General features: G+C 45.0%; 4 protein-coding genes and 1 non-coding gene across 24 annotated transcripts in view; 3 read left to right on the forward strand and 2 right to left on the reverse strand.

Moving 5' to 3' along the window:
* The first annotated feature begins 93 nt into the window (after positions 1–93).
* On the forward strand, positions 94–2,284 carry LOC106024873 (claudin-34-like). Its single transcript, XM_034289765.1, has 2 exons — positions 94–358; positions 632–2,284. Exon 2 carries the CDS (start codon positions 904–906, stop codon positions 1,666–1,668), a length of 765 nt encoding a protein of 254 aa, XP_034145656.1. The 5' UTR covers positions 94–358; positions 632–903; the 3' UTR covers positions 1,669–2,284.
* Positions 2,285–5,807: 3,523 nt separating this feature from the next.
* Positions 5,808–9,502, reverse strand: LOC105019966 (putative claudin-24). 2 transcript variants are annotated; one of them, XM_010886567.3, is made up of 2 exons: positions 9,357–9,502; positions 5,808–7,785 (listed from the first exon to the last, which is right to left on the reverse strand). In XM_010886567.3, the coding sequence occupies exon 2, from the start codon at positions 7,411–7,413 to the stop codon at positions 6,730–6,732; it is 684 nt and encodes a 227-aa protein (XP_010884869.1). In that variant the 5' UTR covers positions 7,414–7,785; positions 9,357–9,502; the 3' UTR covers positions 5,808–6,729. The 2 variants fall into 2 exon arrangements, with proteins under 2 accessions (XP_010884869.1, XP_010884870.1); XM_010886568.2 differs by lacking the exon at positions 9,357–9,502 and adding an exon at positions 8,494–8,573.
* Positions 8,484–14,984, forward strand: clcn4 (chloride channel, voltage-sensitive 4). The gene is made up of 14 exons (XM_010886566.5): positions 8,484–8,836; positions 9,540–9,700; positions 9,790–9,889; positions 9,994–10,181; positions 10,368–10,490; positions 10,713–10,919; positions 11,081–11,161; positions 11,275–11,547; positions 11,894–12,166; positions 12,279–12,465; positions 12,583–12,784; positions 12,879–13,075; positions 13,264–13,483; positions 13,724–14,984. Exons 1-14 carry the CDS (start codon positions 8,824–8,826, stop codon positions 13,812–13,814), a joined length of 2,316 nt encoding a protein of 771 aa, XP_010884868.1. The 5' UTR covers positions 8,484–8,823; the 3' UTR covers positions 13,815–14,984.
* Positions 14,985–16,253: 1,269 nt separating this feature from the next.
* LOC105019968 (CLIP-associating protein 1-B) overlaps positions 16,254–26,266 on the forward strand; it is a 30,905-nt gene continuing 20,892 nt past the window's right edge. For 17 of the 19 annotated variants that reach the window (XM_029116600.2, XM_029116604.2, XM_029116603.2 and 14 more), the window contains exons 1-8: positions 16,254–16,560; positions 17,454–18,000; positions 20,826–20,904; positions 20,995–21,098; positions 21,213–21,304; positions 21,418–21,493; positions 22,200–22,297; positions 22,425–22,495. In XM_029116600.2, the coding sequence (XP_028972433.1) occupies positions 17,812–18,000; positions 20,826–20,904; positions 20,995–21,098; positions 21,213–21,304; positions 21,418–21,493; positions 22,200–22,297; positions 22,425–22,495 (709 nt within the window). In that variant the 5' untranslated portion in view covers positions 16,254–16,560; positions 17,454–17,811. Of the gene's footprint in view, positions 16,561–17,453; positions 18,001–20,825; positions 20,905–20,994; positions 21,099–21,212; positions 21,305–21,417; positions 21,494–22,199; positions 22,298–22,424; positions 22,496–24,920; positions 25,044–26,266 lie in introns of those variants that run through there. The other 2 variants (XM_029116611.2, XM_029116612.2) reach the window with 2 other exon arrangements.
* Positions 20,408–20,537, reverse strand: LOC114830117. Its single transcript, XR_003777832.1, has one exon. It is a non-coding gene; the product is annotated as a U4atac minor spliceosomal RNA (small nuclear RNA).

Raw genomic sequence — 26,266 nt, forward strand, 5'->3', positions numbered from 1 at the left:
GCGTGTCTCTGATGGCATCAGTATGCAAGCTCATTAACAACGTGCCATGACCACAGTGACTAAGCGAGAACACAGTCCCAGTTCTAAGTGTGGCCTAGCTTTGGATGGGTTAATTAACCACGCCTTCCGTTCCTTTGTTTCCTGAGAGCAGAGGTGAATAGCCAATAAGATAAGTCAATCATTCACAGGGACGCATTACTAGATGAAGTCCCAGATGAGGAAGTACCAGTTTTGTGTCGTTCCCACCGGTACAATAATGTCACCTTTGGCAGGATCCTGAGAAGCTTGGTGGATGATGCCAGGCCAGTCGATTCTGTGTCTCTCACCACCACTGACCCCACAGGACTGAGGATCTGAGGTAAGAGGTAATGTGTTGCAAGAATATGCTAAAGTTTATTTAATCATTATACCCTCAGTTATGACATTTTAAAAGACATAATAATCTTAAGTGTTTTTCGTGTGCGTTACATTATGGCATGAAATAAAATAAGGTCCATTAAGCGTGAGGTCAAACCGGGGTCATTGGAATGATATCGCTGTGATTTCGCAGAGCATGTATTGAATTCTAGTGTGTTCACAGGTGTGTTGTTTGCTTTCTGATCTAACCACATTCACGTTTTTCTCCTCTCAGAGGGAAGCTTTGTTTGCCAGGTATCCTGGAGACCGCGGGAACATATCAGGAAAAAAAGGTGATGTATCCAAGCCTCTTCCTGGATATGAGGTGTGAGTCTGGAGCTGAAGTGTGAAGAAAAAAAAAAGAGTTGTTGAGGCGACAGGTGGCTTTTTATTCTGAATGGCAATTCTGTGACATGGCGGAGCTCCCGCTCCTGTGAGCCAAGGATGTCCGTCTGTGGTTGGAATAAAAGGACCGTTGAGGGACTGTCTCGCCTGTGTGTTTAAGACATGACATACCTGGTTCACACGGCTAACCCTCAGTTCGTGGGCCTCTGGTTAAGTGGTGTTGGCTGGCTCCTCACCGGCGCGACCCTCGGCATCATCCAGTGGAGGGCCTGGCGAGTGGCCGACCTCACGTTCATCACCTCGGGCGTGGCTTGGATCGGGGTGTGGAGGGTGTGCTTCTACAGCCACACCCTTGTGACCTCGAGTTTCCAGATCATGTACTGTAAGAGTATGTCCCCGTTGGACAGCTTCACCCCCCCAGAGGTCACTGCCGCCCAGGTGCTCGTTCCGGCAGCGCTGGTCGTCGGGTTCTGTGGGAACGGCGCCGCCATTTACGCACTCCGGAACGTCTACTTCGGACTGGAGAAACGGACGGCCATACGGCGGACGTTCGCGCTGGCTGGCACGCTCTGCCTCCTCTCGGCCGCGTGCTTTCTCGTACCGCTCCTTTGGAACTTGAACTCAGTCTTGGCCAATCGGACGATTGCTTTTCCTCCAGACTTCCACATGCCGCCTGCGCCCGTGTCCCAGGTGGCAGGGGAGGGTATAGGGGTCGGGATCGTGGGGTCATTCCTGATGATCGTCAGTGGTGTTATCTTCATCTCATACAGGTTACCTGTTAAAAAGGGACTATGGGTGGAACGGTCCCGTCCTGATGCGAGGCACATTGATGGGTCCATTGTTAGGACAGGGGGACCCAGTAAGGATGGTCTGAGGGACTTTCAGGCCAGAGAAAATCCTGCATTCCACTCAGACGAGCAGCTGTGATGTAAGATTTTTTTTTCTGAAAAAAGGTGTCTGAGTTTAACGTATTTAATGTTATATTGTACTGGTGGGGACTTTTTTCCATTTCTTTTTATGTTGGAGTTATTTTATTTAATTGACTGCGTTGCTTAGTGTCCACCATACAAGCGTTTCGCCACACCCGCGTCAATATCTGCTGTAATTGGTATGTTTATAATAGAACCTTACTGATTTGAAGTATTGAAGCAGGCTTTGTGACGGACTAAAGCAATTGCCAATGTATGTGTATATAACTGATTTTGCACATTTTATGATTGAGATTGATTCTTAATTAATTCTTGATGAATATTTAGAATGAAGGTTACCTATAAAATAATATCTTTAATGGTAAAATGCAAATTGTGATATAATTAGATTTAACAATGCTTAACTGCTATGAAAGCCATTGTAACATTTCTGTACTGTTACGATAAATAAACATGCTAAGCAGATTGCCATTCTAATGCAGCATTGCTGTTATGACAGTCTTTTCTCTAATCTTCCACCTAGCAGAGCTTAACATTTCAGTTTCAACTATTAAGATTTAAAGGTAGAACACAATTTTCAAGAAGTGTTAATATATTTCAATATATATATTTTACTGGCCTAGACATACAAACAAATAGCTTTTAAGAACTAGGATGGAAATTATTTTGTTGTGATTTTCTGTGATTAATCTGTACAAAATATTTTATATTGTTTTACAATATAAATCAAAATTAATAAATAAAATGCAGTTATTGCGTAATAGTACTAACCCACCCACCCCTTTTTGTCTTCTCAATAGTTATCTTATCTAGATATAGTAATGTTTTATTAATATTTAATTAAAATAAGTAAATAAAAAGTCACAATTAAATGCTGCAAAAAAACGTGAAAAGTGGTATAAATACATATTATTTTCTCTTCATACTTAAATAGTTAAGGGTTTTGATATTCACAAAGTGCAACTGTATTATAGTATTAGTATTATTATATTATTATTATTATAAAACTATTAATGATACACAAACTTTTGTAGCTGTGATAAATCATGGGATTAAACTGTATTTGTTTTGATGCGGAGAGGCCATAGGACTGTTCCTCAGTCTGGTTTAAGACAGCACAGCAGGGACCTCAATTAATCTTTGTCCCAGCCTGCACTCTACCGAGCTCCCCACTGACTGTTGAACTCTGGGTAGTGAGGGTCGAGCTTCCCAACTGGCGCCCTATTCCCCATATAGCGCCATTACCTTTAAACAGAGACCAAAAGTAGTGCACACTAAACAGGGTAACAGGTAATTTGGGATTCACCCAGTAATTACCCAGAGTTCACCAGTCAGCGGGGGAGCTCTGCAGAGTGCAGACTGCAAGGTACAGTCAGACCCGTAGTCAGACCCCATTAGTCCATGTTGTTTCCTGTTACTAAACAAGGCTTCTGTAAGGAGCTACAGACTAAGGTGTAATCTTTTTCTAGTGAAGTATCAACACTGGCTTCCAAAACCTATATCGACATTGGCTTCCAAAACCTGTATCGACATTGGCTTCCAAAACCTATATCGACACTGGCTTCCAAAATCTATACTGACACTGGCTTCCAAAACCTATACCGACACTGGCTTCCAAAACCTATATCGGCTCTGGCTTCCAAAACCTATACCGACACTGGCTTCCAAAACCTATATCGGCTCTGGCTTCCAAAACCTACACCGACACTGGCTTCCAAAATCTATACCGACACTGACTTCCAAAACCTATACTGACACTGGCTTCCAAAACCTATATCGGCTCTGGCTTCCGAAACCTATATCGACACTGGCTTCCAAAACCTATATCGACACTGGCTTCAAAAACCTATAGCAACACTGGCTTCCAAAACTTTTATCAAGGTTGTTTTTCCCAATGGGGGACCTACATATATATGAATCCTCTACAAAACTATTCCACTTTAGTGTTTCGAAAATATTTTTTAGAAAAGCTTCGCTAACCTGCTTAGTTCACTGTGGTCCCCAAAATAAAGACATTAGGTAACAAAAGAAGTTGGATGTAATGCAGTAACAGAGCAGGACAGAGCCTGTTTTGGGGGCAGGCCTGGGGTGAATTACATTTCAATTCGAATCAACTGAAAATGTGAACCAAACTCCAATTCATATACAAATGTTTCCTCATTGAAAGGTTCTTTAGAGGAAGTCAACTCATTAAGAGGATTTGTTGTGGTCCAGCTAAAGTCTGGTAAGGAATGTTAGATCAGACAGACACCCTCACCCTGGACTGAACCGAATGTCTAATGTACATTAATGTTTGTAGTGTACATTAATGTCTAGTGTACATTATTGTCTAGTGTAGTGTACATTCAAGTGTGTTGTGTACACTAATTTCTAGTGTACATTAATTTCTAGTGTACATTCATGTTTAGAGTACATTAAAGTGTCTAGTGTAAATTAAAGATGTACATTAAAGTGTACATCTGTCCCAACGTCTTACTACAGTATACCTGTGTAGCATACTGATGTTGGCGGACATCCACCTCGTGCAGTTGTGTGAGGGAATGTTGCAGATAGAGGACAAGTTTATTATTTTGTTGTGCAACACATATTCCCGGATTTACCACCATTGTGAAATCACTCGCTTTGGCCTTGCCCTTTTGTTTTGCAGTTCTTTGTGAATTTATTTCCTTATCTTACCTCTTCCTGTTTGTCTTTGTTGTAATGTTTCTGAATGGAAAATGTAATGATGTTTCCTGATATGTTTCATCCAATGCTACTGGCTTGGAAAACATATGCTACCTATATGCTTAATAGGATTCTTTGGCTGTCCCCATTGGAGAACTCTATGAAGAACCATAGTCGGTTCCTAAAAGAAACCTTTCCAAAGAGGATTCTACATGAAAACCCAAAGGGGTCTAATTAGAACCCCCCCAAAAATTTCAAACCCAAAACATAACCTGTCCATAAACATTATCCAAGTGGGGAGTTTCACCGGGAGAAGATTGATTTTAAATGCCCATTGGAAAAGGAGCTACTATGTAAAGACTGTAATGCATTTTTTATTTATTAATTGTGCTCCTTAAGTTGTAACCTGATAACTTACCCTAATAACGTAAATGCACCATAAGGAAAACCGTCACAAACTGGAGATAGTCATCTCCCACTAGACATTTCAGTATTTGCTTGGGAAGGAGCAGAACTATATCAGCACTGTAGCTACAACAGTGGTGTTGTGGGACTGTGACGCCGATCGAGAACAGAACGATTCCGAATGTTCCCTTTCATTGTGTGTCAAAGTGACATGTGACAACAGAACCGTTCGCTGTTTAACATATAGTGGTTGTCTCCATGTGTTTTCTCTGATGTCGGACCAACCCTGTGGAAGATCAAGTGATTAGCATAGGAAGCTATAATGACTTCCATTGTTAGGGGAGGCAACAATGGGATCTTTCAGATGACAACATGAACACAGGAGGAGGTGGGGTGCAGACGGAGCATTTCAAAGTCCAGGCCGGGGGTCTCATGATGTGAAGACCCGGGAGGAACTGTGGCAGAGTGGAGAACGCTTTATATGTGTCCCAAATAGCGCCATACTCCCTACATAGCACACTGGTTTTAACCGTACAGGGTCCTGGACAAAAATAATAACACTACTACACATGGAAAACGGTCAATTTCTGGAAGAAATGCTGCATTAAAATTTACATGAGGTTGTTATTGCTTGTTGTTACATTTTAGCCATACAGGGTTCATTCTTTTAAGAAAGAGAGTTTTATCTGCATGGGATTCACCGTGCTAAATACATACAGGAGAAATAAAATAAATTAACAAATAAAAACATGACTGAAGTATCGGGACTTTACCTGACAGAGCAAGCTTGTGTAACATTCAAAGTAGGGGGTACTATCCAGGAAGTCTGACATTCCTCACATTGCGTGTCGTCATTGTGATGTTCATTAGCCAGAGCTTAGCCCAGGAACCAAGACAAAGATCAGCAGGAATTAGCCTTAAGCTGTGTTTCCACTGGACTTGGTATGTCACCTCACCTTATTCACATCCTCAATGTTGTCCAGCCGCAGTTCGGACTTGTGGAAGACAAAGTAACAAAAGCAGAGGGTTTGTGAAGAATCGTTTTCAGGTTTTTGTCAGGTTCTCAGGTTCTCTTTTTATTTAACATTGTCAACCTTTTTATTTACAGATTTCTCCACAGTGTGGATATAACAGATTTTACACATGTAGCTTTGTGGCACTACAATCACTGATCAGTTCAGAGTCAGTACACTTATATGCAGTACATTGAAGACTGGTGTGTGTGATAAATCACTAGTATTTGCCTCTAACTAGAGAGAATGTAGAGTGGATATTTCAGCAGAAATGTAACAAATATACAATCAGATCCTCAAATATCTATTAAGTCATTGTCTTGTCAAGTTTTTGCGAGCAAGCTAAGTCGTTATATTCCACGATTTACAGTAAATACACATTCTAAAGAAACTTGTGTTCCTTTCCTCTCATGAATTATTATCATTCTATAAGGTTATTTATTTTCTCTTTGTTCCATTTACAATATGTTTGAATAGTTATTCCTGGAACACATTGTGGATTCTGTAACTGTGTGGCTAAAATAATGTTATGAAGTTACATATTAAATTAACTTTGCAGTTTGCAACATGCATATCCTCTATTGAACACAATCTCCTAATCAGAACCTCCAGCAGACACAGCGACAAGTTAGGAAGAAATATGATCTTTAAAAAGGAGTCTCTTTGGTTCCATGAATTCACAATCTCTGTTTTGATAAATGTACATAAATGATAACTTTGCAGTCCTTCTAACTCCATGCATCCCTAAGTGTTTGTCTGAGTGATTGAAACATTCAACAGCACTGTGAACAAATGTAGATTTTTAAACATGGATAAAACAAAGGATAATTGTCATTATTGTCCGCCGCAAGAGTACTCAAGACCTGTAGTTATTTTTAAATTAAACATGCAGAAGCTTTAGGTCGGCAGCGTCTCATTCACCTTCGACAGAGAGATGGGAGAGTCTGAAACACGCAGCCTGCTGCCAACAGCAGCGATCAGACATACTCCATGGACATCTTCTTGTGTGGCACAGCGGCTGTGTGCACGCGTGTGTGCCGTCTCTGTAGAGGTATAGGCCTTTGCGTGGCGCACGGCTCTTCTCGCAGACACATGCAGGACGTGACCAGCAGAAAGCCGGCCACCAGGTGCAGAAACCCCGCCGTCCAGCCGCAGAACAGGGCATCCCCGAACTCCCAACGCGGCACGATGGACGGCACGGACTCGTCGAAGAAGCGTATGACTGTCAGGTGAGCGATGTACGACACAGGTATGAGCCCCAGTATCCCCGCAACAAGGCACAACACACCCCCCAACAACTTCATCAGTCTCTTTACCTTCAAACCCTCGGGTCCCTGGTCACAGACGTTGACCCAATAGATCCCAGGTATTGCCAGTATCAGACCCAGGAGTCCCGTGGCCACCGTCGCGCACATAAGGATCCTGGCCAGTTTGATGTCCGGCGGCAAGCCGAGGAGACTGTCGTAGGGTCTGCACTCCAGGGTCCCGTGGTCCTGCACCACGCACGTCTCCCACAGGCCCAGCTCGTAGCTCTCTGCGGGCAGCAGCTCGGTGGACAGGGTCAGCCAGGTGGACATGACGGTGGTGGCCAGCGAGCAGATCCAGGCACCGATGGAGACGAGCACCCCGAGCAGCTCCAGAAGGCACACGCCCGGGTCCATGGTGCCACGCTCGGGGCTCGGCTCAGGCTCCGGAGCAGCCTTCCTCTGCCTCCCCAACCCGTCTCTCTGGGCCACGGTTCAGCGTCCGACACAGCTCCTTTATTCTCCCGCTGTGTGTCTGTGATCTGTAGCTCGTTGGAGTCAGAGGAAGGTAGGGCCAGTAGGTTCCTATCAAGACTCAATTTGTTTCAAAGACCGTAAGTCCAATTAGTGTTCAGGACTAGCGGCACGGGCTGGTAAAAAGGTCTGGTTGCTCACTGTAAACGAGCAGACATCGTCTGCCGTTATTAGAGGTAGAATGGCGTCTTGTAGAGCGGCGTCTTGCTGACATGTTGCCCCCCCCCAGGAGGCTGGCCCCGGCCAGAGCTTCACCTAGTGGTCAGGAAAGAGTGACTGAGAGGGAGCCTTTCGCTTTGAACAACAGAGTCATTCAGATCTATGGCGATGCCCGTTTCCACCCGCACAGTGAGCGGGTCATAAAAAAAAACGCAGGATGCTTTTAAAATGCAGACAGGATGTTAAGTAAGTTAATTTATTTCACAGCACTTGTAGCACAGGCATTCCTCGCATTGTCTCAATCAAGGGTTGCCAGGGAGATTACATTTAAAACTGACTGATGTATATTTAAACCAAGGATTGACGGAATAAAATATCAACACTATCTTGTGCTGAACTGTTACTAGGGCAGGAACCAAGTCTAAAAATATCATCATTACTACACGGTTAAAAAAAATGTAATTAACAATCAAGTAATTGTTTCACTGGACAGAGGAATTCAAATTTTTTTATTTCTATTATTTGTAACAATATCCAGTGATCTGCGTTAGATGTTTGAGATGACACAGCGCTCATTACCCAGGTCGAAGGCTGACTGAATATGCAGTACACTTGAAGAGAATAACTAACAAATGCATCACACTACAGCTCAGAAAAGGGATCTGGTGCACCAAGCGTGATTGAATAGCCAGTGCGTGTACTGTGATGACAACAGTTAGATTTTTCTTTCAGGCACAAGGTGTCGCCATTTCCATACTCACAAGTCCAACCGGAGATACAAGAGAAAGCGAGACATTTCACTACCTTTTTCTGTGGGTTCAAACTAAGAAGACCACACCAGCTGCTATCGCATTCGCGTCGACGTTAAAGCCACCCAGTTAATCAGACCGGAACTGTAAACTATTTGCATTAATCCCGACCATCTTTGTTCCCCCTTAATGCATTGATAGTTTGTTTGAACAAATGCATTGTGGGAAGTAGACATTTCTGACGTACTCATCTCTATTTTCTTAACAGTACTGACTGGTGACAGCATAGTTAGCTAACACTATGTTAAAATGCCTGCAATACTGGTGACTATATAGCTAGCTAGGATATATGTGTTTTATTTTGGGAAGTCGCATCGTGTAAATTATGGACGGAGACGGTAAGCATGAATTGCTTTGGCCATCAGCCATAAGGGAGACGGAATACAAAATCATAATAATCTAACCGTAGCTTGCTATATTAGCACTCACGTTATATCTACTGTGCTGTGGTTGTCTCGTCACAACCATTGCTTTAGATTGTAAGATGTAATACCTGCATTAAGGGATCACTCGGCAATGATTTATAGGCCTAATTTCATGCACGACCCCGCAGGTCTTGCATACTGTACTAGCCTAGTGTTAAATTCTTGACAGCTCACTATACTGTGTTCCCGGCTTGTGCTAACCCTTATTTGTATTAAAATGATATATTACGCAAAATATATTTTTGTACCTAGGAGAAAATAGATGAATACGCTGAAAAGGGTATTAACTGTCATTTATTGGTGTTTAACATGACGTACAAAAACACTGTGGCCATTGCTTTGCTTAAAGATTAGTGTTGGCTAACATTATTACGCTGTCTGTCAGGAGGTCCCAATAACTAGAATTTCACGAGCATTGGCTATGGCATATTACCTAATCCGGTGGAGAATCAGAGGACTGACTCAAATGGATTTCCAGCGTCTTTGACCATTGTGTGTGTGTGTGTGCGTGTGTGCGTGCGGGCGTCTGTCTTTCATAGTTAAGCATAATAAATATTCATTGGACATTGGTGTTAATCATTGAACAATAAAGTAATCTTCTTCTGCCTGTGTTCAGGGGCCAGCAGTACCGGGGCCACTCCCTCTGAGGAGATTAATGGCCCTGGGAACCTGATGGACTTCCTGGATGAGCCCTTCCCTGATGTGAGCACCTATGAGGACTTCCATACTATTGACTGGCTCCGGGAAAAGTCACGGGACACCGATCGTCATAGGAAGGTGAGAGGAAACCGCTCCTCATGGGCAAGATATTTTAACCCGATGTCCCACTGAGCCTGCCACTGACGGTTGGCCGATGATTGTTCCAGATCACCACTAAGAGCAGGGAGTCTTACTGGGAGCTGATCAAGGGTCTCCTGGATGCCTGGTCAGGATGGGTGGTGATGCTGCTCATAGGAATGCTGACAGGTATGAACCGCAGACGCACGACGCACAGCAAACAGCCGGTCACAGCGAAGTACCAGATGACTGGTGTGAACCCGGGTGTGTGTGTGTGTCGTCCCCCCATGCAGGCACTCTGGCCGGGGTGATAGACCTGGCCGTGGACTGGATGACCGACCTGAAGGAGGGCGTGTGTCTGTCGGCGTTCTACTACAGCCATGAGCAGTGCTGCTGGACGTCCAACGAGACCACCTTCGACGACCGGGACAAGTGCCCGCAGTGGCAGAAATGGGCCGAGCTGATGACCGGCAACTCCGAGGTCAGCAGGTCAATGACTGTTAAGGAGACGTGTGTATTTTCAAAAGCCGCAGTACCGGTTTGTGTTTCAGCCGGACGAACGAGCAGCGTCCCCTGGTTTGGGATTACGCTGTAGAAGAGTGCGGCTTGGGTAAATGTGTAACCACTCTAACTGCTCATTAACGCCTTACCCCATCTTCATTTCCAGGGTGCCGGAGCGTATGTGTTGAATTACTTCCTGTATATATCGTGGGCCCTGTTGTTCTCCTTCCTGGCTGTGTCTTTAGTGAGAGTCTTTGCCCCTTACGCCTGTGGCTCAGGAATTCCAGAGGTGAGGGTTGGACATTTCATTGTTGTTTCGCTAATAGAAAATAACCACATTGTGGTATTTTGAACAGTCTGTTTTGATTGTGTGTGGGCGTTTTAATTTTGGACAATTGCGCCTTTTTAAGAAAATTACGAGGTTTGAGGTTCTGCCGTGAACGCCCCGTCGCCGCTCATAGTTGCTTACACATCGGAAAACGAGGGGACCTTGTCGTGTCTTCCTCCGCAGATCAAGACCATTCTGAGCGGGTTCATCATCCGCGGGTACCTGGGGAAGTGGACCCTGCTCATCAAGACGGTCACCCTGGTTCTGGCTGTGTCGTCTGGCCTGAGCCTGGGGAAGGAGGGGCCCCTGGTCCACGTGGCCTGTTGCTGTGGGAACCTCTTCTGCTCCCTCTTCTCCAAATACAGCAAGAACGAGGGCAAGCGCAGAGAGGTACATCCCGCGTCGCGCCCCTGCGACCGGCTGAAATGTTTTACGGGGTTGCAGATGACACATTTATTTGCTGGGTGTTTAATGTTTTGTTTACGCCGCATGTTCATAGTTTCCGACAACGGCTCTAGTTTGGTCTGTAACTCGCTGTGTCTGTCGTCCAGGTGTTGTCGGCTGCCGCTGCCGCTGGTGTGTCGGTTGCCTTTGGCGCTCCAATTGGAGGAGTTCTCTTCAGCCTGGAGGAGGTGCTGTATGCGTGTACATCCACGCCAGATCCTCAGCCGAGTTTGTTCGGTGAAATGTAATCTAACGTCCACATATGTTGCTGTTGAGTTGAACCTCTTGCGCCCGTGTTCAGGTGAGCTACTACTTCCCCCTGAAAACCCTCTGGCGTTCCTTCTTTGCCGCGCTGGTGGCGGCGTTCACCCTGCGCGCCATCAACCCGTTCGGCAACAGCCGCCTGGTCCTGTTCTACGTGGAGTACCACACCCCCTGGTACATGGCCGAGCTGGTCCCCTTCATTCTCCTGGGGGTGTTCGGGGGCCTCTGGGGAACCCTCTTCATCCGGGGGAACATCGCCTGGTGTAGGAGGAGGAAGACCACGCTGCTGGGAAAATACCCGGTCCTGGAGGTAACGTCTGGCAGCCTAGCCTGAGTGAGGGACTTTTGACCGGCACTCGAAGGCTCTTGCACTCACATTTATTTGCTTCCTAACTGGCACTAACTTAGCAGGCAGTAGCGATAAAGGCTCATGTTTTTATAAAGGGTTTATTGGAAACTACCTTAGTTGAATGCACTGATTTGTATGTGTCTGTTGCTCTAGATCAGAACATCTGCCACGTAGTTATTTCCTGGCTCCTGCCGTTATGCTTTCTGTATGGGGTCTTAGCCAGGCTACTCTCAAGCACGCTGTGACGTCTGCTGGCGTAAACCGGGCTTTTAATATAAACCAGTGCGATTTGATTTGACTCGTTAAGGTGATCGTGATAACGGGTATTACGGCGGTCCTGGCGTTCCCTAACCCGTACACGCGACGCAGCACCAGTGAGCTCATCTCGGAACTGTTCAACGACTGCGGCGCGCTGGAGTCCTCTCAGCTCTGCGACTACGTGAATAATCCCAACATGAGCCGGCGGGTGGACGACATCCCGGACCGGCCCGCCGGGCCCGGCGTCTACACCGCCCTGTGGCAGCTCGCCCTGGCCCTCGTCTTTAAAATCGTCATCACCATCTTCACGTTTGGGATGAAGGTCAGTGGCAGGACGTTCTGTGGGATGACCTTGCTGTTGTTTGTCTGTCGGGCTGCGCCGCTCTGACCCCCTCCCAACCGGTCGACGCCCCCCCCCTCTTGGTTCTGTGTAGATCCCGTCCGGGCTCTTCATTCCCAGCATGGCGGTGGGCGCCATCGCGGGGCGCATCGTGGGCATCGCCGTGGAGCAGATGGCCTACCACCACCACGACTGGATCATCTTTAAGAACTGGTGCCGCCCCGGCGCCGACTGTGTCACCCCGGGCCTCTACGCCATGGTCGGAGCGGCCGCCTGCCTGGGTTGGTCGCCTTGACGTTAAGCCTGTCTAAATGCCCTCCAAACACGGGGGAACGCTCTGGAACAGGTCGACTCTCACCCGTCTAAGACTGGGCTGACCCCCTCCTGTGTTCCTCCAGGGGGTGTGACCAGGATGACGGTGTCCCTGGTCGTTATTATGTTTGAACTGACCGGCGGGCTGGAGTACATCGTTCCCCTCATGGCCGCGGCGGTCACCAGTAAGTGGGTGGCGGACGCCTTCGGGAAGGAGGGCATCTATGAGTCCCACATCCAGCTGAACGGTTACCCCTACCTGGACGTCCGGGACGAGTTCACGCACAGGTGAGAGGTCATCCTTCGTTGACTTGGCTCAACCTGTGCCCCCCCCCCCCCAACCCCCGGCCCTAAGAGTTCACCGTACGCGTTCCGCCCACAGGACCCTGGCCACGGATGTGATGCGTCCCCGGCGAAGTGAGCCGCCCCTGGCAGTGCTGACCCAGGACAGCACCACGGTGGAGGACGTGGAGGCCCTCATCAAGGACACGGACTACAACGGCTTCCCCGTGGTCGTGTCGCGGGAGTCAGAGCGGCTCATTGGCTTCGTCCAGCGCCGGGACCTCACCCTGGCTATCAGTAAGACCCAGCGTCACACTGACACCCTTTAACACCCCTCTTGGGCGACATCCTGAAGAATGTTTATTAGTAGGTGTACTGTCGACCCCTTGGTTATGTCTGCTTTTTCGGCGTGTGTTGTCTTGGGATGTATGGTAATGTAACTCATCCACCCATCGCGTCCGCCCCCGTCTGTCCTCCCGCCTCAGAGACGGCCCGTCAGAAGCAGGACGGCGTGGTGAGCAGCTCCGTGGTCTACTTCACGGAGGACACCCCCCAGGCGGCCGAGGCCTGCGACCCGCAGCCCCTGAAGCTACGGCGCATCCTCAACCTCAGCCCCTTCACCGTCACTGACCACACCCCCATGGAGACCGTGGTGGACATCTTCAGGAAGCTGGGCCTCCGACAGTGTCTGGTCACCAGGAGCGGGTGAGTCCGGGTGAGGGTGGGGGGGGTGGGGTGTCAGGATCCAAATTAAGGTCACCCGTCAACAGAACGACTCTCTACAGCAGAGCTACTGTCAGCTTAGAATCGATTAACTCGTTTCATCAGATCCATAATGAGTGACGCGAATTTCCCTAAAATGGGTAAAAGACTGTCGACCAATCAGCCGTAGAGGTTCGTGGGGCGGGGGAATGACACGATTTGTTTTCCCAAACCTTTCTCTAGGCGTCTGTTGGGCATCATCACTAAGAAGGATGTCCTTCGTCACATGGCTCAGATGATGAACCAGGACCCAGAATCCATCATGTTTAACTAGTGGCCCCAGAAGATGTCCCCCCCCCCCCCCCCGGAACCTCCATCAACCCTCCACTCCCTCGGACTGTGTAAATAGAGCGACGCTCCTCGTAACCGGCCCCTGAGGCGTTAGGAATGGAGGGATATAGGAAGCCTGGGTTCTGGAGCAGAATGTGTTGGACTAACACAGGTGTTTGTGGACCCCCAAGTACTGATGAAGAGGGTTGGATGAAGGGACGGGGGTGTGTCTGGGCCCCCTCACTTATAGACCACATTGATATTATTACGATCAGTGGGCCCTGGCAAGCCTGGGCCCCGCAAATCATAGCTACCTTTACCCGCATTAGCCACTACCATGCTGCTGACACCAACATTTATGATTTTAGGGAAGCTTCAATCCTTGGTGTGCCTGACTACAGTTGAAAGTGGCAGGGTTGAGGCTGTGGCGAATTACAATTCATACCAAGGCTATGAATTATGTTAATGACTTGTTTCTTCTCAAGATGATCTGAATGGAACTGTAATAGCAGGGTTTTAATACTTTAGGTTTGGCCCTGTGTTTATTTCATTAACTTAATCTAGGGTGTTTTACTTTGAAGGGAAGAATGCGGTTAGGAGGAACAGAGCCTGCAAGTCCAATGTTTTCCCTGTTACTTTATAGTTTTCACTCCATGCTGTCACTTGATTTCTACATTTTGTTATGCCCAGGGAAAGCATTGTGGTAAATAACTCCATTGTTGAGTACTCCAATCGTACACAAATGGCTTATTGCCATATTTTGTCAGTAGCCTTGGCATCCCTCAACAATATTTATATTTTCAACTTTTCAAGAGTTTCAAGTTTCAGTTTCAAGAGATCCTCTGTGGTTTGTGTGGATTTAGTTCATCTCTTTGCGACCAAGAATAATTCCTGTGCTGTTTCATATATTTTTTTTAAATCAATCCATGCTTTAGTGAAACTATTGATTGTCATTATCTTGGAAATTTAACACTACTGTTGTTGTTGGTATTTATTATTCTAATATGTTAGAATGTTTTTCAACATTACTGTAACTTGGAACTGGTACAGAAAACTGACATTTGCACTTTTATTGGTTTTGTGTTTGTAAATAATGTCTAAGCGATGCACAACATACTGTTTGAAATGTACACAGTTCTGACATTCAATAAAAGGGACATTGTGTCAGCAAGGATACGATAGTATTCATACAGTACATGAAGGTATGAAATAAATACCATAATGATTGTATTTTATTTATATATATTAGATAGTCAGAGAGAGAAATATACTGTTGATTACATGTATCTATTTAAGACATAGTTGGGATATTGACGCACAAAGAACATAGCCTGCATATCAGTTGGTTTAGCTAACATTCCAATTTCCACTCCTTTTGTGTGCCGTTTCCAAACACTTCTGGTAACCTGCCATGATTGTAAAATAGTTGGGAATGTGTGGAGATGAGTCACGTACATAAAGAAAACATCAAGTGCCATTGACAAATATGTGTCTGACCTAGGATCCATACGGCATGGGTAACAATTGTCCACAGGCCATTGCAAACATTTTGGGGGAAATGTCTGGGAAAGAGATTAGGGTGTGCGTCATATAATTTCCCAAAAGTTCAATGGTTCGAATCACAATGCTGATGAGAGACACTTATTCTTTATTGCTTTATTATTCTTTATCTCTGTGCAAGAGTTTCTGCCTAGTGACTATGACGTAAAATGTTTATGTACCTTGGTGGTTATAGCTGTGCAACTGGGAGGCCGGGTGTACTGTTAGTATGACATACTGGCCATGTACAACCTTCCATCGCTGTGGTCTACAGAAATGGGCTCCATCCAGGCGGCCCTCTGGTGGTCCCAGTCAGTCAGTGAAGCGTGAGGGGATTACCCTGTGGAGAGGGTAACAATACTCAGTATCACATCAAAATATTTCACAACGTCATACAAATACAATCAGCATTGGGGTGATTTGAACTACTTACTGTACATGTAGTACAGCCAGTACTTGTATTGCATTTTGCAGTATATTTGTGTTGGCTTAATTCAAATTCAGGTGGTTATGGCAGTTGGTTATGACTTGGCATGCAGCTTGAAACTACACACTGCTTTTTTGGCAAAATAAATGGCAACAATGTTTTTTACAGCATCAGACTTGACAAATTCACAATTGAAAAATACTTCATAATATGTTCAATGTAGTAAGTATGCTAAGAACATTTTTATTTACAGCAACTATCATTGGGGTACTGAAAGAGAAAGAGATTTTCATCACCCAGCGACTTTTGTATGATCTTAGGAAATCCGTTGATGTCAGAGAGCAGAGTAGTTCCTAGCTGCTCTTGTAACTGTAAAAATGTTAGTCCGATACCGCACGTTGAAGTAATGTTGCGCTTTCAGTAATAGACAGCAGGGGGCAATGTTCGCATGCAAACAAGTTCCAACTGTATCACATTTGAAATTATTAACGGTGTGTTTTATATCAACGTAGCTAGCTGAACATGTTTAAGTGACTACTTTAGATGCTATAGCTAAATAATATTCTCACATATCCGAGATATGCATGGTTCAATCTAACCATTAGAAGCATAGTTGCCTTCTGATGTGAAGACACTGGACAGTGAGTTGGCTTCACGCACACAGGACGTACGAGTTCATCGCTTGCTCTGCTAGCTAACGGTACTGGGTGCTGGAAGTCCAGTACCAAGGCTGTCTTCTAGCGAACCTGAGCTGAGCCCAACAACGTCCGGATGCACATTACTGGTAATTAATAAATTAAAGAGTCAGTTACAGTACATAAAACGTCCTCGATAAATTAAGGACGACAATTGCTTAACTGTTTTGTGAATGAATTGATTGACTTAGACATAATTTCAGCGTTTGCTGGTAGCTGCTAACCAGTTAGCTGGCTACCTGAGCAGCAAGTGAGAGTGAACTAGCTTTGGTTGCTAGTTAGCAGCTAGCTGGTTAGCGTAATCTAACTTTGTCATTGCTAACGTTACAGTACATAGCTACATCTGTTCTGTTTTTATTTAGCTCTGCTTTATGGCCATGCTCACGTTACAGTAGTATACTACATTAGTTCTAATTGTCTTTGATTTATAGCCATGCTTTGTCTGTGATTTATCTTTGTTTCTTATCGCCTAGTACATTTATCTAGTTCACAATTGAACTGTTTTACTACCTAGTTAACTTGGTATTTGTCTATCAGAGACAAGCTCCCTAGTTAGCTATCATTAGCTAGTTATCAATTTTGCGTAACACAAAAGCTAGCTAGCTTTACCGTTAGCTTGGGTAACATTAAACTGCATTAACACCAGTAAAATTAGCTAGCTATGGTTGGTAGTTACGTAAGCATTTTTAACAATTTGGGAATTAATATTAACTTTACAGCTCGCCAGTTACTATACCAGCTAACTGTATTGATGCTTTAATAAAGAATTGTCTTTATTGTTCTTTACAGTATATAGCAAATTCAGTTTAGGAACTTTAGCGGAATAACCATTGTTATTAGCTCATCGTATTAGCTTAAATTAACTACTGTACTGTACTGTACACGAACAAAGTTTTCTTAGTTTCTTATGTTTGCGTTATCTGAGGCCTTTTGTCTAGAGTATATGTTATAGCTAATAGTAATGTGTCCTCTTTGGTTTTAGGTTCACATGAAAGCAAAGAATTACTGAAGAATGAAGCACAATCATTTCAACAATCCATTTCAGTTCACGTTATCGTCCTCTTATCCAAAACTGATCCTATTTGTAGTTTTATCTGGAACACAAGAGTGACCAAGAAACTCTGGGAAGGTCAGGACTGGACTTTTGGTCTCTGTACATTCTTGCCTTCCCCAAAAGTTTCACCCATGAAATATAGGGTCAGCTTTTTGGGATAAACACTACACAACATTTGGGATATAGGTGTCAATACACTTGAAATTGTCTTTGCGAGCAGCCAACTAGACCTACATCCTTTCTGCCGTTTTGTTGTGGTTGTGTACAGTACCTTTGGTCACACAAAATGGAGTGGAACATGGAGTATTGTATGGATCAGATAATGCAGAAGGACCTGGGTCGACGGCTACAGCTGGGCCAGGAAATCATAGACTTCATCCTAGACAAGTCCCAGGACTTGGAGCAGGACCAGACCATGCTGGACAGAATGGTGGATGGTATTGCTACCAACTGGGTCAACTCCAGCAATTTTAAGGTACGGTATGGAGATGCTACTGAACGAGGCGGCTTAACGTGTGCTGCTGTAACAGTGTTAATGCAGGTTACAGTCTGTGGCATTCACCTCAAGGGGCACTGTGCAGAATACTGCTTCCGACGTTCACAAAACTATGTTTGAAACAATAACACATTGTCTTTTCCTCCCTTTCATTTACCGAACAAAACCGGAAAGGGTGTTATGTAGTCCACACGCAAACTGATGTACGGCCTGGCAAGAAAGTTTTAATGCGCGAGTACCCCAGGCACTTTTGAAGAAAAAGAAAATTACATAAACATACTCCACCGTTTCCAGAGACCATTGTTAGCTCGACAGCCTCATTTTTCAACCAGTGGCCGGAAGTCTCGAACTGTGTCTTTATTAATGCAATGTTGGGTTGCCACAAACTTTAAGCCCAGTTTCAGTGCCCCATGGGATCGATTCAAGCTTAGCGATTAGCTTCTCTCCTGATGATGATTCTTGATGTTCACTCAGTACCGGGGAGCTAATAGCAGACTGTGCTAAGGAATAGGGCAAGCTGAGGTGGATGCTATAAACCACTTTTGTGTCTGCGGCCTCTGCATCCTATTACTGGGATAATATAAGGGGCGTCTTGACCCCAGACTACATCACCTTGCCGGTCCTGTAAAATTGTATGGTGACTCATCAGATCTAGCCTAGTTTGCCTATATGTACAGCAGACTGACATGTTGGCTCACTGTTATTCTCTTTCTGCCATCTACTCTTACTTATACTAGATGAAGGCTGAGCAGGAGTGCGCAAAGAGCTTGTCTGCTTGTGTTTGTGACTGCGGAAAGAGAGCAGTGCTGTTGAAGGTTACATCAGTGCTGGTGTGTGACAGGGTAGAAGAGTGGAATCCAGTAAAGGGCTGGTTAGCTGGTTGGAGTCCATTGTATTTGTTCTGTGTCCCCTAGAGACTGTCTCTCCATAGGTAAATTTGTCCTGGAAAGAATATCTCAGTAATGCGATCATTGTAGAGCATTGTAGAAAGGTCAGAGTTTATCATGGAGATTGGACTACAGCAATGGAGTTGCCTCCCTCCCCTTCCCAAACCTAAACAATTCCCCAGACTCACTTTATGACAGCTATTCTAACTCAAGAAATGGCTAGTCACTCATAGGCGAGAGAGCCTGTTGAACCACTTCTTCCTTGTAAACAGAGAGGTGCCAGAGGCAGCTGCTGTCTCCAGAATCAGGGCTCGTCTTTTCTACAACTTTATTTGTTGTTGGGTATTCAAAACTGAATTCAAGCAAGGACTCACTTGCTGCTTTGATTTGAAAATCAAACCCTCTAGGTTGTGGGATGGAAGGAAGCCGTGTCAAACATTCCACAGACGCTCACTGAAAACGGCTAACCTTTCTCAAGGCCAATCAGAACGCTGCACCCTGTGTTGCTCTGGAAACGGTGTCCCCTCCAATCAGAATGATTTCTCAGAGTGTAATGGGGACAGAGACTCCCTAGGCACTGTTGATGAGCTTATTTTACCAGCTATCATTAGGCTACCCCAGATATAACCTAGTTTGGTCAGTGTCTACCTGGGCTGGCCTCCTCAAGCAGAGGGAAGGACACCACCACATATGAATGGCAAGGAATGAATACAAATTCCAAGGCGAAAGCCTATTCATCGAAAGTAAAGACAAGTCAGGATTTAGTTAATTTTGCAAGCTTCCGTCATGGCCTGACTGGCAAAGGCTTGTTGGATCTCGGCATTCAGTGCAGGCGGTGCTGTGCTGTGTTCAACCATCAGAGAGGGGAGTCGGTTCAAAGCTTTTGCTGCAGACCGCTCTCCGTGACGAGAGGCAGGCAGGTCTAGTCAAACACTGCAGGGCTGGGAGAGGAAGGAGGGAGGGAGGAGGCTCTGCAGCAGGCTCACGGCTCTACACAATCCTTGGCAGAAAAACTCTCCTGACATAGTGTTGAGCAGCGGGTAGAGAACTTTGGTTCTGCAGGACTGAGCACTAGTTTTTCCCTCTCTCTTACTGGTGATTGATCGCCTCACCTGCTGACCCAATCCTGAATCAAAAGAAGATGAAAACCGGAATTTTTTCCGTCCGTCCAGTACTGGAGTAACCAACTGATGCTGTAATGTATGTTGCCAGCGATGTGAACAAATAGTACCACTACTACTTATTGAGAATGCTGGTCGCAGCTAGGTTGAGAGTTTGACCTGTTTACTTTAAACTTTTTGATTGGGAATAATGTTTAGCCCCCCCCCCGTAAAATAAATGTGGGTATTCCGAAGTCATCAGTACCTATTTATATATATATTAAAGGCTATTTGTGTGAATCCCAGGAATTGATTGCATTCTGCATGCTCTATGATTTTGTCCAGTAGATGGCAATATAAGATGATCATTATCTGTTTGTAAATATTAACCCTGGTTGGGGTTCCAAAAATTGCACCAAACCCTGAGCAAGAAGCTCAGGCGGTGCGGATGTGTTGATTATGGTGTTAGCAGGGATATGCTCACTACACGTTCATTGAATATCCCATGCCACCCCATGACAAGGAAAGTTGTATTTCTGGGTGCCAGTCCTACCCCCATCAAAGTTCAAAGTTGTTTCAGTCATGGTTGGTACAATCATTTTATTCTGAAACCTTGTAGAAGCATGATAAGTTTAATCCATTACATCCAATTGTTTTAGAGCTTCATCTGCTTTGAAAATGTAAGTTAAAAGGGAACCAGACAAAGATTTGTCCCATTACCCACAATCCCTTGCAAGTTTAACTTGTATTTGCAAAGGATGCTGTGTTCTCGCTCAGTATGTATTAAACATTGATGGATTGTAATCTCTATCCTTAGGTAGCATTGTTGGGAATGGACATACTCTCCGCCTTAGTTACAAGACTGCAGGATCGCTTTAGGACACAAATTGGAACTGGTAAGTTATCGGTGGCAATTGTATGTGATCGTTTTTAAAAACATTATTTATTTCAGTTGTTACATATGTTTGTCCTTTTCCTCCCTTTAGTTTTGCCGAGTTTGATTGATCGTTTAGGCGACTCAAAGGACCAAGTCAGAGAACAAGACCAGGCCCTTCTGCTGAAGATCATGGACCAATCTGCTAACCCACAGGTAATGTCAGTCACAGGACCAAGAATCCCTTACCTGTTGGTATTAGTAGATATGCAATGTTAAATGACACTTTGAAATGTAGTGAATACATGAAATGTTTCTCTTTCCTTACAGTATGTATGGGACAGAATGTTAGGAGGCTTTAAACACAAGAACAATAGGACGAGAGAGAGTCTCTGCGTTTGCCTTATCTCCACATTAAATGTGTACGTTTGTTATAGCCACACATTTTTTCACACATAATAATTCATTTGTTTTTTTCAAACATATTTCTTAACTGCTTCTAAGCATAAATATGTTGTGTTTTTTTTGTTTGCAGATATGGTGCCCAAGGATTGACCCTTAGCAAAATTGTGCCCCACATATGTAATCTTTTAGGAGACCCTACAAGCCAGGTATAATGGCATTACTATGGTTTTGGACTACTGAACAGCTTTGTTGTGTTGAATTAAATTCCACATTCTACTATGATTGGTATTTACTTAAACAACAACATTATTGGTGTTTCAGAGCTCTGGAAGTCTATCAAGCCTGTTACAGAGAGATCATGTGAACTTATCAGACTTCCTTGCTTTCCTGATATCCATAGCAATTCTTTGCACTCAGTCTGTTTTGTACATTTCTTCCATTGGCTCTTCTCTCTACAGTCTTCTATCATCACACGCTTAAACAGCACTTTAGCACTTCCTGTCTGGAACAGGAAGCAGTGTTCATGGAGAACTTCCTGTGCTGATATAAAGGCAGCTATCTTTGGTCACTGTACAACTCCATTGAATACAACAGTCAATAAGAGAGAACATTGTTATTATAATAATTTAGTTTTATATTCCGTCCAGACAGACTGATGTCCTTCAGGAGTTGATTGTTTTAAGTCCAGACAGATTTTTATGGGATTAGATTCTATTCAGTTATTCAGTTAATAAAATACGGCTGATGCCGTAATGACGACAGCTAGGCTCTGACTAAAGCAAATAAAACATGCGTAAAGATTAAAATACTTATAAAGTTTACGTTCACTTTAAAAGTGTTGAACAGGTAGACGTCACAGAACGACGGGTGAAGCCGTTTTAATGTGTCCGTGTTTCCTCTCCTGACATGCAGGTGAGAGATGGAGCCCTGAACTGTCTGGTTGAAATCTACAGGCATGTCGGGGAGAGAGTCAGGGTCGACCTTGGGAAAAAGGGACTCCCACAGTCACGGTGTGTTCATTCTTCTCTGTGTATTTTCTATTGAAGTGTGATAACGGAGTTAGCCGAATCATCCGATTTTACTGTCTTGATCTGATCATAGGATGAGAAAAATGCAATGCTGTCTTTGTCCCTTCAGGTTGAATGTGATTTTCAGTAAATTTGATGAAGTACAACGGTCGGGTAACATGATCCTGTCTCCCGTCTCAGGTGAGTCCAGAACATTGTCTGCTCTCACTGTAATTCCCCTGTTCAACATCACATGGAAACACTGAGCTCTTTCCATTGAGCTTGGTCGTATTGAAACCTTGTCTGGTGCACTGGGATACAATGTACATACACTTTAAAGCTGACAAACATTTATGTAGTCGATTAAAATCCAAACTCCACTCAGAGCTTATAAACATCAGGGGAACCTGTTTTGTGTCCAGCGAGGACAACTTTCATAATTGCTCTTTAATGCCTCCTGGTGGCGGCTTGAGCGCCTGTGAAAATCAAGGTGAAAGGCCAGAGGGGGGGATTGTTTCTAATGTTTAAGGTACTGTCTAATGACTTTATAATCATTTGCACCTGCTTTGGTGCACCTTTTCGTTGTATCTGCATTAATGACTTTAATGTGTATTGTTTGTAATTTCTTAAATTACCTGTATCAATTAATGTGGTTTGAGTTTAGCTCAAATATCTAATTGGTGAAATATGTTGAAAAGGAAAAAAAAACTTTCCAGGTGGTGTTTGTATTTTATCACATACCTGTATATTGTTGATGGCATGCATCAACTGCCTGTGGTGCTTTACAATGATCTCCTTTCTTTGTGACAGGGAGGATGAATGAGCACATTGATAGGTGGTGATGATGAGTCAATGTTGCCGTGACGCCGGGGTTAAAACCTCTTCTCTTATACTTTGTCCTGGGTTGTCTATACTGCCCACTGAGTCAGGCCATTTCATGTCCCGTCCATATGAAAGCATCCCACGCAGGCCATTGTCTCCTTTGCTGAGCGCCCTCTAATGGCCCTCTGAATACCTGTGCCAGCAGCGTCTGGTCTTCCATCCAGGAACTCACCGGAATCCATCCAGCTTACCTTTTTAGTTTCCTGCGCCTTTCTGAGAAGGTGACTGGCTTTCTAAAAAACCCTTCTTAATGAAGTGTCCACTGCCAGGCAACCTGTGCCTACCTGTCGGAATGATCTCATGATTATTTGCATCAGGCCTCTGGCCATTTGTGTGGCAAATTCTGTAGTCACACGTGTTCGTGGCCTCTTAACACAGCTAGCCATAGAACCAGCCCAGTGCAGAGGAAACGCCTCTGAACTATCAGGTTTATAATATCACTTTGAAAGTTCGAAAATTACGATGCAGCTCTTTTTTTTTTGATTGAGCAGTTTAAGGATACCGTGCCTGGAATTTGAGCGTGTTTAGGTGCGATGAATGGTTTGGCCTGCTTTGTTATTTCAGCGTGATTCGACCGGTGACTGTTGATCATGGTAAGGTGGAGGGCTGTCCTTTCAGCCTGACGTTCTCATGCCCATCATTACTTGGGATTTGCTTCGAGATTCACAGTTTAGGACTCACAGAACATCAACTGCGACTTGGTCCTGTCTCTGGTGTCCAGGCTCCTTTTTGAAAACAACCGTCTTCTGTGCAATGGGAACAGTCTACGGTCTGCAGGCGTCCAGGGCTGCAGGCGTCCAGGGCTGCAGGCGTCCAGGGCTGCAGGCGTCCAGGGCTGCAGGCGTCCAGGGCTGCAGGCGTCCAGGGCTGCAGGCGTCCAGGCAGTCTGGCCCTCTATTAGCTGCTCTTCATGGGACAGGTTCTTGGTACACTAAGCTCAGAGTGGGGTCTTAGTAACCCTAAGCAGTGTTTGTTGAACCAGGCCTGACTGACACCTGAACCGTCTCCTTTGTTTCCTCGACTGCATCGCTTTCCTCTCCTCAGGCCTGTGAAGTCTGTGACATAAAGGGCCTAATTGCCGTGGTCACAAGACGCCACTTGCGTTACGAGACTTTGCCCTGCCAAGATTTGTCCTCGCTGGCTATAATTTCAACTTTCAGTTTTGTGGGCTGAATTACCCTCTATTACCCTGAGTAAGAGCAGAGCTGTGCTAGCTCTGTTATGGCAATGCATCCTTGACCAACGTCTAATTGACCTTTTCTGTTCATCTGCTGGGTAAAAGTAGGGGAAACCCCTTTGCAGTGCTAGGCTAGCCAGGCATAAACCCTTTCAACAACACTGGCTACTTCAAAGGGCTGGCAGCCTATCAATGTCAAACGTCCAGGCCAGTGGAAATGACCCTCCCTGTCTGCCCAGTAATCCTTGGTCCTATTGTCCTACAATTGTTACCAGATGGTAACAAGGATGTACTGTGTCCGAATTTGTCCAATGACAAACACTTGGTTTCAGTTGCTAAATGTTCTTTGCCCTACTAAAATATGCCATCGGGATCTGGATGGTGGGGCTGGTGCAGGGTGGTGGGGAGAGAGAGAGGCTGAGCCCTGGGAAACAGAACCAGCTACCAGGCTCTTATTATGGAGAGGAGCCGTGGTAGCATGTTGTCATCTGCGCAGTCACAAGACCTGGCTCGAGGTGAGGGGAAGGACTAGCCTGGAGCACTAGGTAGGAACAAGGTATGCTGAGAGGCAGACACACACACAGAGAGAAAGAGTGAGAGAGACGGAGCAAGCCTTTGTCCTGGTTGCTCTCTATTTCATAGCTCTGTTAGTGTCTGGAAGCAACAGCTCTGCTATGACTAATGGAGAAGGTAGGAATGTCTTTGTTTCCACGATACCATGTATAGCTGATGCATAGATCCATTACTTCGTTTTGATTGACAGCTGTGTCATGGCGATACTGACGTCGTTGACAGGTGGCATCCTTGGGTAAACAAAAGACTGATGTTTTTGATGCAGGATGTTTCTTTCTGGTAAAGGAAATAGTCCACTCTGTTTATGTCACTATCTGAAATGGTTGAAGCAGACAGTGATAGACTGTTTTTTGTTTTACTCCTCCCTTTTCTAGAACTCCAACAAATGTTTTGCTCAGAAGAAAGGGAGTAGGGCTGAATGTCACTTTTGTCAACTTCCTCATCATTTTCTTGCCAGGAGCAAGTGGCTGAAGGTACCCACTGTGCTCTGAGTAGATCTTTTCCCAGTCTGGCCCAGTGACGTACCAGTTGTGAACAGGCATACTAAAAGTCAGACAGAGGTTCTTCTTTTCTCTTACACTAAGATCGGGTTGCGGTTGGCTGGTGCTTTAATAATGGACGCTCACCCGAGTGAAGAAAGAGTTTGTAAGCATGGGGCTGTTTATGTGGCTGTTTTATATTCCGGCCACATTGGATGGAGTGATTTGAAGCTGACTAGGCTTCTTGTCTCACCTATTTGTCTACTTTTATCCCTGGGGAAAGCCTGCAGACGTGGGTTTGTTCGTGGATGTTCAGTGTGTTGAACACCAGCGGAGCCGTTTTATTTCCTTCTCCCATCGTGTTCGTTCCGTATTGTAATCCGATTAGAAAGCGTCTCTGTGAGAAAGGCTGGTGTGTGTTTCCAGTGTCAGCTGGCCGAAGAAGGCGTCTCTGTGGTTTATTAGTCTGTGTCCCCAGGCTCTGTGGAGAATAATGGAGTCTAGTTCTGTTTTCGGGACGCACTGCCATCTAGCTGATGAGGTGGTGACCGTCAGGTTTGGTACAGCATGATAAGGTAGAAATAAACGCCTAGATATGTACATGTATTGCACTGAGATGTGTCCTCATTTAAAAAAGCAATAATCTGTGGTTCTTATGTGCTTATGATTTTGTTGTATTCTTATAGGATGCCCTCGGATGTCGTGTATAGACCAGTTATTCTGCCCTTGGTCGTCACACAGAGCCTTTATTTACATGGCAAACAGAAAAGATATACCTACACTAAACCCCTTTGTTCCTCCCAAGCTGTCATTTGCATGCAGATTATCCTTAAATGTGGTTAATTTTCTCTGCTGAGCTCA

This window comes from Esox lucius, chromosome 22, assembly GCF_011004845.1.
Source record: "Esox lucius isolate fEsoLuc1 chromosome 22, fEsoLuc1.pri, whole genome shotgun sequence".
Taxonomy (NCBI): Eukaryota; Metazoa; Chordata; class Actinopteri; order Esociformes; family Esocidae; genus Esox; species Esox lucius.

Excerpts from the sequence above, each read along its gene's own strand:
- LOC106024873 (XM_034289765.1), top strand. The coding sequence starts at position 904 with ATGACATACCTGGTTCACACGGCTAACCCTCAGTTCGTGGGCCTCTGG.
- LOC105019966 (XM_010886567.3), bottom strand. The coding sequence starts at position 7,413 with ATGGACCCGGGCGTGTGCCTTCTGGAGCTGCTCGGGGTGCTCGTCTCC.
- clcn4 (XM_010886566.5), top strand. Across the intron at positions 9,701-9,789 it reads ACACCGATCGTCATAGGAAG|ATCACCACTAAGAGCAGGGA; the intron begins GTGAGAGGAAAC and ends TGATTGTTCCAG. Across the intron at positions 12,466-12,582 it reads CGGAGCGGCCGCCTGCCTGG|GGGGTGTGACCAGGATGACG; the intron begins GTTGGTCGCCTT and ends GTGTTCCTCCAG.